General features: G+C 60.1%; 1 protein-coding gene across 3 annotated transcripts; it reads left to right on the top strand.

Moving 5' to 3' along the window:
• Nucleotides 1-247: 247 nt before the first annotated feature.
• FTCD (formimidoyltransferase cyclodeaminase) lies at nt 248-15,307 on the top strand. Of its 3 annotated transcripts, XM_010966485.3 has the most exons (15): nt 301-399; nt 494-556; nt 1,102-1,285; nt 1,953-2,081; nt 2,934-3,022; nt 3,112-3,291; nt 4,259-4,396; nt 4,480-4,611; nt 8,446-8,507; nt 8,872-9,001; nt 9,089-9,250; nt 12,414-12,457; nt 12,673-12,811; nt 13,987-14,082; nt 15,051-15,206. In XM_010966485.3, the coding sequence occupies exons 2-15, from the start codon at nt 545-547 to the stop codon at nt 15,135-15,137; spliced, it is 1,584 nt and encodes a 527-aa protein (XP_010964787.1). In that variant the 5' UTR covers nt 301-399; nt 494-544; the 3' UTR covers nt 15,138-15,206. The 3 variants fall into 3 exon arrangements, with proteins under 3 accessions (XP_074231407.1, XP_010964786.1, XP_010964787.1); XM_074375306.1 differs by lacking the exon at nt 494-556 and having other exon boundaries at nt 248-399; nt 15,071-15,307; XM_010966484.3 differs by lacking the exon at nt 494-556 and having other exon boundaries at nt 248-399.
• Nucleotides 15,308-16,972: the final 1,665 nt, after the last annotated feature.

Here is a 16,972-nt window from a genome sequence, read left to right on the forward strand (position 1 = left end):
ACCTGAGGCCATGGCTCATGAGGGCCTCCCCCTCAGGTCCAGGTCACACGTCCTGCTTTCAGGGGAGCCCACCCCAACCTGGGCGGAAGCGTCCATCCTCCTCCTCCGTTGGCAGCCCCACAGGGGTCCCAGTTCTGCCCCTCACCCCTGCCACGCCTGGCCACCCCTGGTCGGCTCTGAGTTTGCACAGGTGCCACAGCCCTCCTCGCATGACTAGTGGTTAATGAGAAGCCTGCCCAGGGGAGGGCCCCGCCCGGTGCATAAATGTCCTGCCAGCGCCGGAGCTCATCGTCCCTCCTTCCCGCCTCTGCCCTGTGACAGGAGCAACGGATCAAGGCCTGGACCATGTCCCAGCTGGTGGAATGTGTCCCCAACTTCTCGGAGGGGAACAACCAGGAGGTGAGGGGACTGGGCGTGGCTGGGGGCAGCACAGGGGCTCAGACAGGAGAGGGTTGTGCTTGGTGTGGGGCTTAGGGATAATTTTCTCCAAAAGGGACGTGCCCTATGAGGATGGGGGCTTGGACGTGACCAGCGGGCTGTGAGGATGTGGCGCGGGGTGAGCAGCCAGGCAGGGGTCCTGGCCTGGATCTGGGCGTGGGGTCTGGGCAGATCACTCGGCCTCTCGTGTGAAAAGGAGACCCCTCCAGCCGACCCACCAGGTGGGTGAAGGTCTCCGTGGGGCGTGGCCTCCCCTCCCCACACCTTACACGGCGGGCACTGCTGTTATCTTGATGTGACCTACAGGAAACTGAGGCACAGAGAGCTGGGTAGGCCTTCCTGCTGCCTCAGAAGGTTCCGGACCTTTCATGCACCTCCTCCCGTGCAGGCCACCTGGGGGCCGGGGCCCTGACCCTCTGTGACCCTGTCCTATAGATCACCTTCTTAGGGCCCAGGCAGCCCCTCTGCCCAGGCTCCTGCCTCCATGTGTCCTGCAGGGAGCTGCTCGTTCCTCCTCCCTGGGGCTCCTGCTCTGGGGAGTTGCCAGATGCTTGGCACCAGCTCCATGCCCGTGTCTGGGTCGGGGCAGGACAGGCATGGCCCCCCAGTCCCTGCTCCGTCCCCCACGGGGAGACCGAAGCACAGAGTGGCTTTTGTCCCCAGGTGATTGAGGCCATCTCCCGAGCTGTGGCACAGACCCCGGGCTGCACGCTGCTGGACGTGGACGCTGGCCCCTCCACCAACCGCACTGTCTACACATTTGTGGGGCGCCCCGAGGACGTGGTGGAGGGGGCCCTCAATGCTGCCCGGGCCGCCTCTCAGCTCATCGACATGAGCAGGCACAGAGGTGAGGGGCCGAGCACCGGTGGCCGGCCTTGCCCACAGGGCTTGCGGGCGGCATGGTACCGACAGGCCAGCCCGATGCCCCTTGGGCCCCATACACGTTTTGGGGGCCCAGGTGTGACCAGCAGTGAGGCTCTTGTGCTCTGAGCAGGCTCTGGGAGAGGACGCTCCCCAACCTGTCAACAGCCCACAAATCAAACACATTTCCTGGGCAGCAGGGTCAAAGGTGGGTGGACACCCAGGGAGCTGGTCAAAAGGGCAGGGTCTCTGGCCGCTCACAGTGGGGGAGGGAATGCACAAGTGATCCCATTGGTGAAGAGAGATGGAGGCTTATCTCAAGCAGAGGAGCCGCCTGACGGGAGGGGGACATGGGGGCCGCCTTCTCTCGGGGAGGGGGTGCTGCTGATCCAAAGCTGGCAGCTCCGTCTGCCCCATGGCGAGTCTTGGGTTTGAGAAGGAGGGGGAGACTTTCTGAGAGCTTGGAGTTACCCCTTTTAGGAGAGGATGGGGCTCCCTACAGAGATGCCGGATTAGCCGGAGTACCTGCTTCTTCCTGCGCTCCTGTGGTCTGAGTGGACGGCTGGTGTGCGCGTGGAAGGGGCCAGAGAGGGTGGGGTCCACCCCGCGTTCCCCACCGGGACCTCCCGTTTACCAGCCCCCTTCTCTCGCAGGGGAACACCCTCGGATGGGCGCCCTGGACGTGTGCCCCTTCGTCCCGGTGAGGGGCGTCACCATGGACGAGTGCGTGCTCTGTGCCCAGGCCTTCGGCCGGCGGCTGGCAGAGGAGCTGGGCGTGCCAGGTGAGTGCCCTGGAGCGTGCCCGGTCCCAGGGGCTCCCCCAGCCGGGCCTCCTCCTTTCACTTCAGTTCCCACCAGCAGCAGCCATGCCTCAGGTCCTCTGCTCTTGGATCCTTCAAAATGCAGACTGTAAGGAAAAAAACTTATTAAGCAGATTTTTGACAGACAGGAATATGTCCCTCTTCTCCCACACTGAGACAAAGTGCAAGGCTGGGCCCGCGTCAGGGAGGTGCTGCTCCCGCGCGCGGGGGCGTGGGGCCGAGTAGCCGCCCTGTAAGGACTGGGCCTGACGGATGGAGAACCCTAACAATCTGCCCTTAACGGAACGACTTCACTTTGGGGAATTAACCAAATGGAGGCGAGGCCCCACACAGGGCCTCGGGTGGACACGTGAGCCCAGTCTAGCCCCTGCGACCTGGGCGATGTGGGCGGATGGACAGGCCTAGGGGAGGGACACACGGGGCGCAGTCTGTCACAGCGCTTGTGTGGGTGTTGGGAGTCGGTGGGGGGTTCCTTTGTGCAGCTTAATTTACGGGCAAGTTTATCGTTCAATGAAAATGTATTTTGGAAGGAAACACGACTCTCCCTCCAGCCCTGCACATCCACTCCTAATGCTTGTGGTCGCGTGCCGGCTTTTCCTGGGGCTTCTGTGCAGGGGCAGTAGGGGTGGAGTGGAGGGTCCCGCCCATACACAGTGCCCGTCCGAGACCCTCCAGGCCCATCCGACGAGGCGCAGAGGTAGGAGCGCCGCCAGCAAAACGGAGCTGCGGCAGGCCTGTCCGGTCGCTCCTCCGGGGACGGGGGCTCTGCGCGCCCACCGGCCGAGGGCCTGACCAGCCAGGCCCGCCTTGCAGTGTACCTCTACGGCGAGGCGGCGCGGACAACGCATCGCCGGTCCCTGCCGGCCATCCGGGCCGGGGAGTACGAGGCCCTCCCTGAGAAGGTGCAGTGACCCGCTAGGTGGGGGGTTGGGGGTGGGCTCTGCGCAGGGGCCCTCCTTCCCCTTCCCTCACCCGGGGGCCCGCCCCACAGCTCAAGCAGGCCGAGTGGGCACCCGACTTCGGGCCCAGCTCCTTTGTCCCCAGCTGGGGGGCCACCGTCACGGGGGCGCGGAATTTCCTCATCGCGTTCAACATCAACCTGCTCGGCACCAGGGAGCAGGCTCACCGCATCGCACTCAACCTCCGGGAGCAGGGCCGCGGGAAGGACCAGGTGGGCGGAGCTGCCTCGCGCACGGGGTTGGGTTGGGGGACCTGTGGAACCCCGAGGGGCCCGCCAGGGAGGCTCAAGGCTGGGCCACGTGGGGAGCCTGTCTTTAAAGGACATTTTCCATGGAAGTGGGCAGGGCTACAGCTGTTGTTAGAATATTGCAGTATTTCCTCATGGATAGGGAGACAGCTGCTTCTGAGTCCCAGGTGCCCCCATGTGCCTCCAGGTGTCCCCAGGTGCCCCCATATACCTTCAGATGCCCCCGAGTGCCCCAGGTGCCCTAATCCGCACCACAGTCTACCAGGGCAGCTGTCACTTCGTTTGAGCATCACTCCTGGAGAAGGTTCTAGTTGGACGCAGGTAGACACAGAGACACCTGGTGAGGGGGTGGAGGGTAACATCCTGCAGACCTGTCAGCTCCCACCCTGGGGACCTGGGCCCTGCCAGGCAGCCAAGGCCCCGGGAGCCCAGTTTCCATCTGCAGACTCAGTTGTCTGCAAGCACAACACAAACGTATAGCATCTCCCAAATCCTTCTTTATGCTTCAGTTGAAGTCAGAGGTCAGAGATCTTCCTGGATGGACTGAGTCACCTCGAGGAGTGAGGGCTGAGAGCTGGCCTCTGGGGTGAGGGGTGGGGTGGAGGGAAGGGACGGGCCCACAGGACAAGCTTGTGTGGAGTGCTGGCCTGGAGGCAGCGCCTCATGTGGGGTGGGGCAGGCATCTCGGTGCTGAGCCCTGACCCTTAGGGGCCTCCGTTTCTTGTGGTGGGCAGGCCCCTCTCTGGCTCCACAGAGACAGTGGGAGAGCCGCCTGGCACTGGCCATCCGGGCAGCACCGCACAGGCCAGGCCTGCCTCATCCAGGCATCTGGGGATGAAGGGAGCCCCCTGGCCAGCTGGGCAGGAGGCTCTCAGAACGGGGCCCAGGAGAGGCTGTCAGGGCCAGGTTGGGAAAGTCTTGTCCTTTGCAGCCAGGACGCCTGGAAAAGGTGCAGGGCATTGGCTGGTACCTGGATGAGAAGAACCTGGCTCAGGTGTCTACAAACCTCCTGGACTTTGAGGTCACGGGGTTGCACATGGTCTTCGAGGAGGCCTGCAGAGAAGCCCAGGTGAGCAGGGCTGTGGTCCCCCCCAGGGCATGCTCACGCCCAGCCCCTGGGTGCTGACTTGGCCTGACCTCTGACCTCCCCAGGAGCTGAGCCTTCCAGTGGTGGGCTCGCAACTGGTGGGCCTGGTGCCTCTGAAGGCCCTGCTGGACGTGGCCGCCTTCTACTGCGAGAAGGAGAACCTCTTCCTCCTGGAGGAGGAGCACCGCATCAGGCTGGTGGGCTGGGCCCCAGGGAGGGTCGGGCTGGGCTGGGTTGGGCTGGGCCCTGGGCCAGGGTGGGGGGGCGGGGGCCCTGCCTGGAACCCCTGGCTGAGTCTGAGCCTCCTCCTCTGCCTCTTTGCTCTGTTGTCTGGGCCCCGAGGTTGAGATTGTGCTGCTTTCATTTGGGGAACTCTACTGGGGTTTTCTTTGAGAACTGAGATATGTTCCATCTTGTAAAACCTCTGCGGAGAGGACAGCGCCTGTGTCTCCTGGGGGGACCAGCACCCCTCCGTCCTCCTGCACGGGGGGGGGGGTTGGCTGTGGACATGACACTCAGCGTCCATGATTATTCACAAAGTGGCTCCTTTGTCCCAGCTCCGCCTGGCCTGCTCTGGGTGTGGCAAGGCCTTGGCTGTCCTGTTGTCCTGGCCTCTGAGTCATTTTGTTTTGAGGGTGTTTCTCACAATGAGCACATGATTGGATTTCCCTGAAAGTTTTTGTTTTTTGGTAGTTGAGTTTATCCTTTTGTATTGACTAATTTAGCAGATGTGTCTGGAATTACTTTTGTCCTGTTTTTAAGCATGTGAGGCTGTAGCTCCCCTCCGGTTTATGGAGGAGTTAGTCTAATTTTTAGGTATTTTGGTGATTACCTTTATTACTTAATATATTTATCTCTATTTTGATTTATTAATTTAAAACCTTTATCCAAATGTATCAATTTGATTTATCAGTTTTTCTTATCACAGGCACACATTGGACATATCGTAGGTGTGGTTCCAGACCATTTCAATAAAGCAAATATCGCAATAAAACAAGTCACAGGAATTTTTTGGTTTCCCAGTGCATATGGAAGTTATGCTTACACTCGACTGCAGTCTGTTAAGTGTGCAATAGCATTATGTCTAAAAAAAGTGTACGTACCTTAAGCACTTTATTGCAAAAGAACGTTAACCATCATCTGAGCTTCCAGCGGAAATCTTTGTGCTGGTGGAGGGTTTGAAGTATTGCTAGACTTACTGAAATGTGATGGAGACACAAAGTAAGTAAATGTTGTTGGAAGAATGTTGGAAAGATGGTGCCAATAGACTAACTCGATGCCAGGTTTCCACAGACCTTCAGTCTGTAAACAAGCGCGGCCTCTGAAGCGCGGCAGGGCGAGGCCCGCCTGTGCCCCGGCTGCCGCTGTGCAGGCGAGAGAGGACGTGCTCAGCACTTGCTCCCTCTTCTCTTCCTGCGCCATTTCCTGGTTTTTTTTTTAGAGCTGTGGTATTTTTTAGGGGGTTGTTTCAGTGGCTAAGTATCTGCCTTAGAACCTGCCTCGAAAGGCGGAGACTCTGCCGCGCGCATCTTGGTGTTGGCTGGTCTGTGTCGCTCTCCCTTTGGGACGAGGTCTCACTCTTGTTTCGTTTCAGGGATGTTTTCTTCCGCTGTATTTTTGACCCAGTTTTCGGTTCCTTTCCTTCACAGTCATCAGCTACACCGAGGTAGTGTTTTCGTCCTCCACACGGTCTGTCTTTTCTCCGCTTTCTTTCCACTCCTCTCCGCCAGGTCCGCTGTGGTCTTCTGAGGCCTGGCTTCTCAGTCACTGTTGCAGTCTGCGGCCCGGTCTTCTCTCCAGCTGTTACAGAGTTTTGCGTAACTTTTAATTCTGATGTAATTTCCTCCTCGCAGAGAAGGTGCAGCAGTACCAGGAGCTCCCTCATCTCTAGGTCCACCCATCGTTTGCATTTTGCCCCATTTGCTCTATTATTCTTTCTCTGTATTCACATATAATCGCATTTCTTTTTTCTGGATCATTTGTGAGTAGATTGAAGCCACTGTGCCCTTAACCCTGAATTCATTCAGGGTGTATTTCTTAAGATCAAGGACGTTCTCTTACACAATCACAGTGCGACGTTCAAAATCAGGAAATTCAACCCGGTACAATCTAGTATCTAATCTGCGACCACAATCAAATTACATTACTGTCTCCACTCCAGGGTCCAGCCTAGACCAACAGTAGCTTCAGGTGCCTTGTCTTTTGTGGCCTTTAATCTGGGCCAGCCCCTTCCTTGACGGTGGTGATGGGCTGTAAAGCACAGGCTGGTGGTTTTGTGAAGTGCTGCTCGCTGGGTGCCAGGCTGACCTTTCTTGTGCCTTTAGGCAGGAGCAGCCCAGAAGTGACGTGGGGTCCTCCTCAGGGCCTTACTGGGTCCCTTGGTCAAGCTGGTGTCCCCTACCCAGGGTTATTCACTGCTATGTTTCTGTTTTCCCTTTTGTCGTTAATTAGCACTGCCTGGGGAGGAAGTTGAGGATGTGCAAATGTCCTGCTCTTCTTGAATTCCAGCCACAAGTTTAGCAGCATGGAGAATTTTCTGACCTCACCCTTTCTCTGTGGGAGCTGTCGCCTCTCTGACGTTTGTTTACTCCTGGTCAATGTGTTTCATACTCTCTTCTTTTTTTGGGGGGGAGGGGATAATTAGCTTTATTTATTTATTTATTTATTTAATGGAGGTGCTGGGGACTGAACCCAGGACCTCATGCTTGCTGAGCACGCGCTCTACCACTGCGCTGTACCTTCTCCTTCACTTCTTTTCTTTTTAAAATGTATCATTTTATACTTTTTATCTGAAAGTTCTGAGGTCTGTAGTCCCGGAGGTCTGACTTTGCAGACCGCCGTGCCTGTGGATTCTCACAGCAATTACTTCTTCACGTGTTCTGTGATTTTTGATTGTGAGTGCCTGTTTGGAGTCTCATCTGTGGCAATTCTTGGTTAAAAGTTTGTGTTTGCCTCTTTTAGATGCTTGGGCCACTTTAGATGAGTCTTTTGCTCGGAGTTTTGGAACCACACAGTAGCGAGTTCTGCCTGAACCGCGGCCCGTCTCCCCATCAGGGACTCTTATGGTTAGAATTTCCAGGAGAGATATTTCTCCTGCTTCACCAGAGAGAAGGCCGAGACCGGAAGTGTCCCAGTTATTTCCTGTGGCGGGTGTTTTTTTTCCCTGTTTCATCTTTGGAGATGTCATCTTTCAGGGGTGTCCAGTCTGACCCCAACTTGTGCGGTCTTAGGACCCCCCAACTCTTGGGGGCTGCTCAGATGCCTCCAGGGTGGACCCACCTTCTGGGCGAGACTTTCTGGGCATTTCTGGCCTCGGATGGTTTCCAGGTGCTGAATCCGCTCTGACAGTTCGCTCCTCTGAGGTTCTCTGTGGCGGCTGCTGGCTCTCAGCGTGCGCTCAGCCCCGTCTCCGGGCTCCCGGGGAGGCCTCCCGACTGTCCCGGGGCCGCTGCTTCATGACTCTGAAGCCTCGCTTGCCCGTGTCTATTCTGCTTGGCTCCGGTGGCCCGGGGCTGTGCCGTGGGCACCTGGCACTGCGAGTGTCCGGAGCGTCTGCTCCTCACAGGGCTGCTGCCACCTCTGCCTCGGATTTAGGGGAGATGCACATCTCCCCCGTAGCGAGTCTCACATTTGGGCAGATCAGGCTGCTCCCGGACTCTAAGGACCAGGCAGATCTGGCCCCTGAGGAGCTGGAATCTTGTCCAAAGAGGCAGTTTTCTTGGTCCCTTCCAGCAGCAGGCTCATGTGGGGGCAGCATGGCTGTCAGTTCTCTGGGGGAGTCACCAACAGGCCCTGCTGTCTCGGGGCCTTGGTCTCCGAGTGGGCAGCACGGTGGGTGTGTCAGGCAGCCCTGAGGGTGCCTGAGGGCTTGCGGTCAGCAGGGCTGCTGGTGGGCAGGGGTGTGGCCTCTGCGCCCGGGCTGGCTCCCCACAAGGGTGCGGATGCACCACGGGCTCAGGCGGGGCCAGCACCAGAGCCTGCCTTGCTGGGGGCTGGGCCGGGCGGCTCCCTGTCACCTGCCTCTCTTCCAGGTGGTCAGCCGGCTGGGCTTGGACTCTCTGTGCCCCTTCAACCCCAAGGAGCGGATCGTCGAGTGAGTGACACCCCCGACCCCCACGCCTGCGTGCAGACACCTGGTCCTTCCAGAGCTCTGCTCTGTCGCCAGGCGTGGGGCTGGGGGCCTTTAGGGAGGGGAGGTGCAGTGAGGCCCCAACAAGGTCCTGCTCTGTCCTCACATAGCTCCTGGCTGGTCACAACCCCTCCCTGGGGCAGCTGCTCTGCAGACTGGGCCCTGTCCCCTCCCCATGCTGGTGCGGGTGGGGTGTGGGGCGGTGGCCTGGAGTCAGGGACCCTGGCCTGGCCAGCCCACACTCTCAGCCAGGCAGTCACTGCCAGGACCCTTCTCTGATACCCGTCCCTGCACGGCCTGAACCCCACCCAGCACCCCATCCCCGCAGGTACCTGGTCCCTGAGGGCGGGTCCCAGCAGAGCCTGGTGGACCAGCCCCTGTGTGCCTTCATCCGTGAGGTGGGCGCCCGCTCGGCGGCCCCGGGGGGCGGCTCCGTGGCAGGGGCCTGTGCAGCCATGGTGAGTGCAGGCCCGGGTCAGGCGGGGATGCTGGGGAGGCCAGGGCAGGGCCTTGGGGCAGGTCACACACAGCTCTGCTCGCCCCAGGGTGCCGCGCTGGCCTCCATGGTTGGCCTCATGACCTACGGGCGGCGCCAGTTTGAGCACCTGGACGCGACCATGCGGCGTCTGATCCCGCCTTTCCACGCAGCCTCGGCCAAGCTGACTGCGATGGTGGACTCTGACGCCCGCGCCTTCGAGGCCTACCTGGTGAGTTGCAGCCCTGGGCGAGGTTGGGGGTCAGTGGGCAGTGCTGGTCTGGAAGAAAGGTGGGCCTGGAGCACAGGGGGCTGAAGCCCAGAGAGGCTGGAGGGACAGTGGTCGGCTTCTACTGGGCCTTCCCTCCCTGCTGGTGCAGGGCTGAGCCCAGCAGGTCTGGTGCAGGCAGGACCCCGGGTTGGAGTCTCTGTAGGGCTTGGTGGGGGGAGGGAGAGAAGGACAGCTGCCCGGAGGGTCAGCCAGGCTCAGTGTCCCCTGGCCAGTGTCCCCTGCCCCTTGAGTCCCCTTGGTGGGTGGCACCCAGATCTGCCCACGCTGGAGGGAGGCAGGGTCCCCAAAGGAGAGCTCACATGCCAGGAAGGGCTGGAACAGAAATCTTCACAGGGGAAATGCGGGTGAGTCAGGGTCTCAGAGAGACCAGAGAAGACATTCAGCCATAAGACAAAAAGCAGGCCACTGGAGAATGTTCACATCACACGGACACACAGGTGGTTAGGTTCAGACAGCGCTCACCTAGGAGGGGAGCAGAGGAGGGGCCTCCATCAAAACCAGGGGCAGAAAGGTCGAGATGCAAGTTCAAGGCCAAGAAGCCCCAGGGCAGGTCCGTGAGCAACCCCAGCAGAGAGGACCCGGGACAAGCGGGCGTGAGGGAGCTCGGACTCCGTGGGTGTAGGAAGACCAGCCTGAGAAGGTGTGAGCTTCACCGACACCAGGCATCCCAGGGCCTTCCAGACAGAGCCGCCCCGCCGGCAAGACTGGGCGTGAAGGGAGGACGTGGACCAGGGGACCTCCGGGAGGGGACCTCTGGGAGCTGGGCACCTCGGAGAGCATGAACAATCAGAGCTCCGTCTGAGGAAGTTGTGATGCTGGAAGAGGTGACCGTCTGACTGGAGCGGGTCTTCAGGGAGGCATACAGACCGATACCCTCTTCTGTAAGGACTCTTAAGGCTGAATTTCACTTACTTGCTTTTTAAAATAAGTGAAACCTTCAGGGGTTCAGAGTTCACAAGGGCAGAAGGTAGCTGGTGCCCCCAGCACACCTGCCCTGCCCCCCGAGCAGGTGCAGCTGCCAGTGCCCAGTTCCTGGGATATTTGTGTACATTCCTGTGGCCCCAGTTTCTCTTTTTCTTACACAAATGGCTCAGTTTTGCCTCATTAGCCCTTCACGTGACGTTCTCCTGGAGTGGGGACACCCTGAGGCCCGCTGGGCTGCCTGGGGCGGAGCCCTGCTGGGGATGCAGCTGGGACACGCAGGGTGAACAGACAGTGTCCGTGCGGAGGCGTGTGGTGGACGGGCAGTAGGAGTGACTCGGAGAAGGACTCTCGCCCCAGGGTGGGTGCGCCGCTCACTTGAAGGGTGCTGTCCGGCGGGCCTTGTAGAGGTTGTGCGGTCCTCACGCCTCTTCCCCCGACCTGCGAGCTGTCAGACGGGGCGGTCTCGCAGCCTGTCTCTTGGTGCCGCCCTGGTGAGGGCGGCTCATTGCGGGCGGGGCAGCGGGAGGAGTGTTTGCCCCCTTTTCAGGGAAGTGAGTGTCCTTTTCTTCTCCGTCTCTCGTGGTGAGCTCACTGGGACTCTTCTCGATCCAGGAGCCCCAGCTCGTGCTTTGACCTTCATTTCGCTTGTACTGGTTTCTGACAACGCGAGCTGTGTCTTTATGTCGCCGAGTAGTCAGTCTTTCTGCTCTTTCCTGTGTTTTGTGTCATAGTTGAACGGCCTCCCCAGGCCAAACTTACTGGACTTCTCCCTCGGAGTTTCCAGTCGCCGGTGCTGATGAGCTCACGACACTGAGAGGTGACTAAGGAGAAACGTCAGCTTACATGTAAAAATTAGTGTGTAATTATTAACACTAAAAATATTACAAATTCTTACCACTACAGATTAGAAATAAGACAAATATAAAAGAACTGGAGGAGGAATTCGAAACATGAAAATCTAATCAAAAGGCAGGAAAGAAGAAGAAAGACAGTTAGCGAAGCGGAGTGGTTCAGAGAAAACCTAAACCAAAACGACGAGACAGAGACACACCCAGCCAACAGTCACCCGCACACAAACGTGAGCCGGGGAGACACTGGCGCGGTTTATGTTCCTGCTGAGCAGCAAGAAGAAGGACTTCTGAAAAAAAATAAGGGAACAGCCTTATCTTGCACCAAATACGTTTGCGATCTCTGGATGGAGTCAGAAGCTAGATATATACCTCCCTCTGCCCCCTAGACAACCTCACAGTAGCTCAGAAAATACGTCCAACTCTGGGGGCCAGGCCTCCTCAACCAGGCACAGACGTGGCCTCGTGAAAGACAGACGTGATTAAAATTAGCAGAGTTCTGCCCAGTGGAGAAGCCACCACCAGGGTCTGGCCACACAGATCCAGCAGGGTCCTGCGTTCATGGAAAGGAGCAACGAGCCGTCGCAGGACAGGACACCAGCGGGGCCCCGGGGAGGTTGGTGTGTCAGGAGGGGCAGAATCAGCTTCTGGGGTCCTGGGAGAGTTTGCTCTTGCGCAGGGCTGATGGCCCAGCTGACTGGTAACAACTTCGGGGTGGAGATTTGGCCAAATCTGCAAAACTGAAAGGCACAGTCCCCACCCAGTGATCCTTGGACCTGTCCAGAAGCCCTGCACGTGGGTAGGGCTGGGACACTGAGGTGTGAGCGGGAGAGCCTGGACATGGCCGCTCACAGCACAGGGTGCTCGGATGAGGACAGGCCTGCCCGACCCAGGGGAGTCACACACCCGCGTGACCACTGCTAGGTGGCGCCTTTGGGGAGGGAGGGACATGCCCTGAACTTTTATGTCTGCTCTTTGGGGGCCACGCAGTTGCCTTGAATGGAGCCAGTGCTGTGGGGAGGTCAAGGGTTGGAGGATTTGCTACCCTTCGGCCCCTGAGGGCACAGCCCCCTCCTCTCTAGTCCCTCAGTGCCCAATGTGGAGGCCTCGCACCATGTTGCCTTCCTCTGTCTGGGGCCGAATGCCGAGAAGTTTAATCCACGGACCCACTAGCAGTGCTCATCCGAAAGTGTGTCTGTGCCCGGTTGCGGCGCTGGCCCTGGAGCTGTGGTCCGGGTGTGGAGGCTACCTGACTCCCCCAGGCCCCTGTGTGGCCAGAAGGCCCTCTTCCTCAGTCACTCCCTTGGGCGTTTCTGTGTTTGCTCTGACAGAAAGCAGTGAAGCTGCCCAAGAACACACCTGAGGACAGGGACAGGTGAGTACAGCAGTGGCCGTGGGGTGCCATACCAGGCTGTGGACGCCAGGTGCCCTGAAAGGCCCTGGTACCTTTCAGTCCACCTCTGGTGTGTTGTGCCTAAGGAACGATGTCCCTGTGGCCCCCCCAGTTCTGCCTGCTTGGGGTGGAGCTGTTGGGTGGGGCTGGCGGTGCCTGGGTGCCCTGGGCTTGGACCACTGAGCCCTGCCTTTCAGGCGCACAGCTGCCCTGCAAGAGGGGCTGAGACAGGCGGTGGCCGTGCCCTTGGAGCTGGCGGAGACAGTGGCCTCACTGTGGCCAGCGCTGCAGGAGCTGGCCCTGTGTGGGAACCTGGGCTGCCGGTCGGACCTGCAGGTACAGGGAGGGGTCCACTGCCCGCTGGGTGTGGGGGCAGTGTGGAGGGTCGTTGGGCACCACAGCTGATCACTGTATGTTTAAGGAGCCCGGCCTGGACCCGAGCACTTCGCAGGGTGTCTTGGCCGGCCTCAGCCAGCAGGGCCGGCTCAGTTACCCACCTTAAGGTGGAGAACTAAGGGTCTTGTTCAGAGCATCCCAGCAGAGAGGCAGAACCTCAAATGTGTCTACAGAGTCCATCCCTAACCATTTCCACAGACCCTGCCCCACTCCTTCCCAGCGCCTGTCCCTCCAGAAAACCCCACAGCAGCTCACAGATGTGTCCACAGCTGGTGTGCGGAGGGCGTGGGGACCAGGGACATTAGAGCAGGTTCTATAGCCTGTCCTGAAGCTCCAGGGCTCTCAGGGTCTTTACAAGACAGACACCTGTGTTTGGTGTCCAGCCCTGAGGCCCCTTGAGAATGCTGACAACGTATGGAAGCTGCTGAGCCCAGAGACCAAGGTCCCTGCGTTCTGGGCACCCCCTTGGCCCATGAGGCCTGTGAGCACCTAGCACACGGTGCTCACTGTTGAAGGCCTCCTTGTGGCCTGCTCTGGCCAAGGGCCATGCAGCTTTGGTTGTGGGGTCATGAGCACTGAGGCCAGTGAGGTGTGGACCAGGCTGTGGAATGGTCAGCTGAGGGTGGGCCTCTGAATTCTCAATGGCGTGGGGGCCCTGGGACACCCCCAGGGAGGGCCAGGCCTCTATCCAGTGATTCCCCAGCTCCAGAGGGCTGTGTAGATGCTCCCCCTGCCCGTGTGACCCGAGGGGGAGGGCTGTGCGGGAAACTGGGCTCCCGAGGCTCCAAGACTTTCCCCCATGGCCAGGGAGAGGGCCGGGAAGTGACCGGCCTGGGCCTGAGCCGTGCGCCAGGAGGCTGGCTTCGCTCAGATGAGAGGAGCTCGAAGCGGGGGTGGATGGGGGGTGTGTTACCTCCGTCTCTGGATGGGCCTTCTATGCTCGGAGAGAGGGCCGGGGTCTCCTCAGAGCCGTCCTGCCGCCTTGCGGGAGCTCCCGGGCGCTTTGCGGACAGGGCACGAGCTCCTGCGGCCACGTCCCCGGCTCCGGAGTGGGCCTGGCGAGCCTCTGCTGGTCGCCCGCCGTGGTGGCCGCCCTGTCACGGTGACTCTTGCAGGTGGCAGCCAAGGCCCTGGAGACAGGCGTGTTTGGTGCGTATTTCAACGTGGTCATCAACCTGAAGGGTGTCACCGATGATGAGTTTAAGGACCAGGTGTGTAGGAGCGTGGGCCAGGCCCCAACGGGGGGCTGGAGGTCCACCGACGTGGGGCCTGGGCACCTGGCCAACAGGTCCTCGAGGGAGGGGACGTCCGTCTGATGAGACGGTCCCGCACCTCCTGTGGGTGGATGAGGCCTGGCCTGCAGAGTGTGGGCACTGGCGACGGCCGAGGTCTTCTTTCAGGGTCTCTGTGGAGGCCTGGGCGCCTGCCAGCACTCCCTCTTTCCCTCCCCTGCAGCTCTGGCCAGGCTGGGGACCCCGAGCTGGGCTGGGCTGTAGCACTGGCAACACGAGGTCTCGAAGACCTGTCACCAACCTACGCCATTATTCCACTGATAATTTAATTGCTATTGTTATTAGAGTAAAATTCACAGACTGTGCAGCTCACCTGGTTACATGGTACAATTCAGTGGCATTAAGCACATTCATGGTGTTGTGAAGCCACCACCGCTTCAAGTTCCAGAACTTTCTCACTCCAGAGGGGACCCTGCAGTCACCTGTTCCCAGCCCTGCCACCACCCATGTGTCTCTGTGATTTGCGACAATCTTTAAAAAGCAATTTCCTGGCTCGGAATGGGAGCACTGTGGCCTTTTCGAAGGCCAGCCTGTCTGCACCTGCCTGCTGCAGCCAGGCTGGGCTTGGCCATCAGGGAAGTCACTGTCCACCACCTGGGCACTGAGATAAAGGACAGACTACTTGAGTGCTGCCCCTTCGGGCATCGGGGACTCAGCCCTGCCCTGGGCAGTCATGGCTAAAGTGGGATGGCCCAGAGCGTTGAGACTGGGGTCTGGCTGGCCCCACATCTCAGAAAGGAGAGGGGCCCCTCCCACCCCCACCAAGAGACCCATGAGGAGCTGAGGTCCCCAGGTCAGGGGCTTGGGGTCACCTGGAGTGGACACGCTAGGGAGGTGGCAGAGAGGCCTGGCCAGTGGGGTGATGACCAGGTCTCTCTGTCCGTCAGGTCCGTCAGCGCATCTCCAGCCTCCTGCAGGAAGCCAAGACCCAGGCAGCACTGGTGCTGGACCGCCTGGAGGCCCGGCAGGAGTGACAGCCGGTGGGGGGGACCTCCCTGTCGGGAGGACAGGGCGGCTATGGGGCCCAGAGCGGGGAGGGTGTGGGGGGCAAGGAAAGGGGGGCTGTGGTGGGGGTGGGCTCTGTCTGGGGTTGGTGGTGTCACCCTCTGTCACCTGCAGCCTCCAGTAAAGTCACAACACACCAGTGCCTGTGGAGTGCCTGCGGGGTACCACAGGGTGGGGGCTGGGCAGGGCTGAGCTGAGTGGCAGAGACAGGGACTCTGGGACCTACGTGCACGAGGAGACGGGTGGGAGGAAGTGGGGGCACAGCATGAGGAGACAGGAGCTCCTGGGGTGCCCGGGGAACAGGGCCTCATAGCAGGACCCCTCACATCTCACGGAGGGACGAGGCCTCGCTGCTGCATGGGTGGTAGAGTGCGTAGTCCTCCGAGGTGAGGGGTGGCCGCGCCAGCTCCTCGCAGGGCAGGAGAAGGGGAAAAGGAGCAGGTGGCCAGGAGTTCCTGGGGAGGTAATGGTGACATGAGGGCCAGTTCCCGAGTCCGGGCCGGAAGAGGGGAAGCATCGGACCCTGGGGTTCTGGGTGGGGGGTGTCCCGGGCACCAGCGCTGACTTGTCTCTTGAAAGCTCTGGGGCCAAGGCCCAGCAGTGGGGGTCCTAAGAGGGTGGCTCCCCCACCTCCCAGCCCATGACCCCTGTGGGGCCTGGGTGGTGGCAGGGGGTGTGGTGGAGAGTCCCAGGCCTGGGCGCAGTAAGACAAGACGCAGCCCCACAGCAGACCCTGGTCCAGGGTCATTGCTGCCCAGCCGAGCGATGACGCAGGGCAGTCTGTGGGGTCCCGGATGCGGCTGGAGGAGGAGGGGCCGAGCACAGAGTGTGTGCTGGGTGCCCTGTGGGGACGCCGGGACAGGCCGGGGCAGGCGGCCGTGGTGCCCCAGGAAGGCAGCATCCTCCAGGCTTCGAGCTGCGAGGGCGTGAGGGTCGGCTCTGCTGGGGGAGACTGGGCACCAGGTGGCTGCAGGTGGAGGTTCCCAACTCAGCCTTAAAATAGGCGATGCATCACACGGTTCAAAACCCAGCACTTTACAGATTCCTGCGGAGAAGCCCCACTGCCCGGTGCCCACCAGCCCCTTCCATCCTCTTTAGGAAACCGTTGAATTCCCTCCTGTGCGCACTTAGCGTGTGTTTATGCAAACACAGACGCACATGAGCACATGTTCTTGACTCTTCCCTGCTCTGTAAAGGGAGCGGATCAACAGCTGAGTTTTGCTCCACTTAACAAGACGGCCCGGAGCCCTTTCTCGTCCGCACTGAGGGACTGACTTCGTGTTTGTTTTTCCCCATGGTCCCTTCACCGGTTGTGAAGTGCAACATACATTCCGAAAGGTGCTCCCACCCCCAGCCTGTGACAAAGCATGTCCTGGGCGGCCAGAGTCCTCCTGACCCCTGCACCTGACCAGCACAGCCCTCCTCCATGGTGACCGCATCTGCTTTCCGGTGGACGTCTGGTGCAAGTACACACTTCCCACAGGGAGGCTCGGTTCCCCTGTGAGCTGCTGCTGGGGTCTGGAAGCTGGCCCACACCCTGGGGGGACCCCACCTACTCGCTCACCAGAGTCTGAAGTCCCTTCCAAAGGGATAGGCGTTCCTGCCTTCCTGGGGCCGGAGGCTGAACATGAGGGGCTGGCATCACAGAGAGGGATGTCCTTTCCTCTGAAGAGGGGGCCCTGTGCAGGGTCCAGCAGGCAGAACTCTGGACACGTGGAGGGAGGGGCCCCTGCCACCCCCATCCTGAGCTCTGACGGTCACAGGCGCCAGCGCTGCTGTCTGAGGCTGGGGCTGCTGGACTCTT

Source organism: Camelus bactrianus, chromosome 1 (assembly GCF_048773025.1).
Source record: "Camelus bactrianus isolate YW-2024 breed Bactrian camel chromosome 1, ASM4877302v1, whole genome shotgun sequence".
Taxonomy (NCBI): Eukaryota; Metazoa; Chordata; class Mammalia; order Artiodactyla; family Camelidae; genus Camelus; species Camelus bactrianus.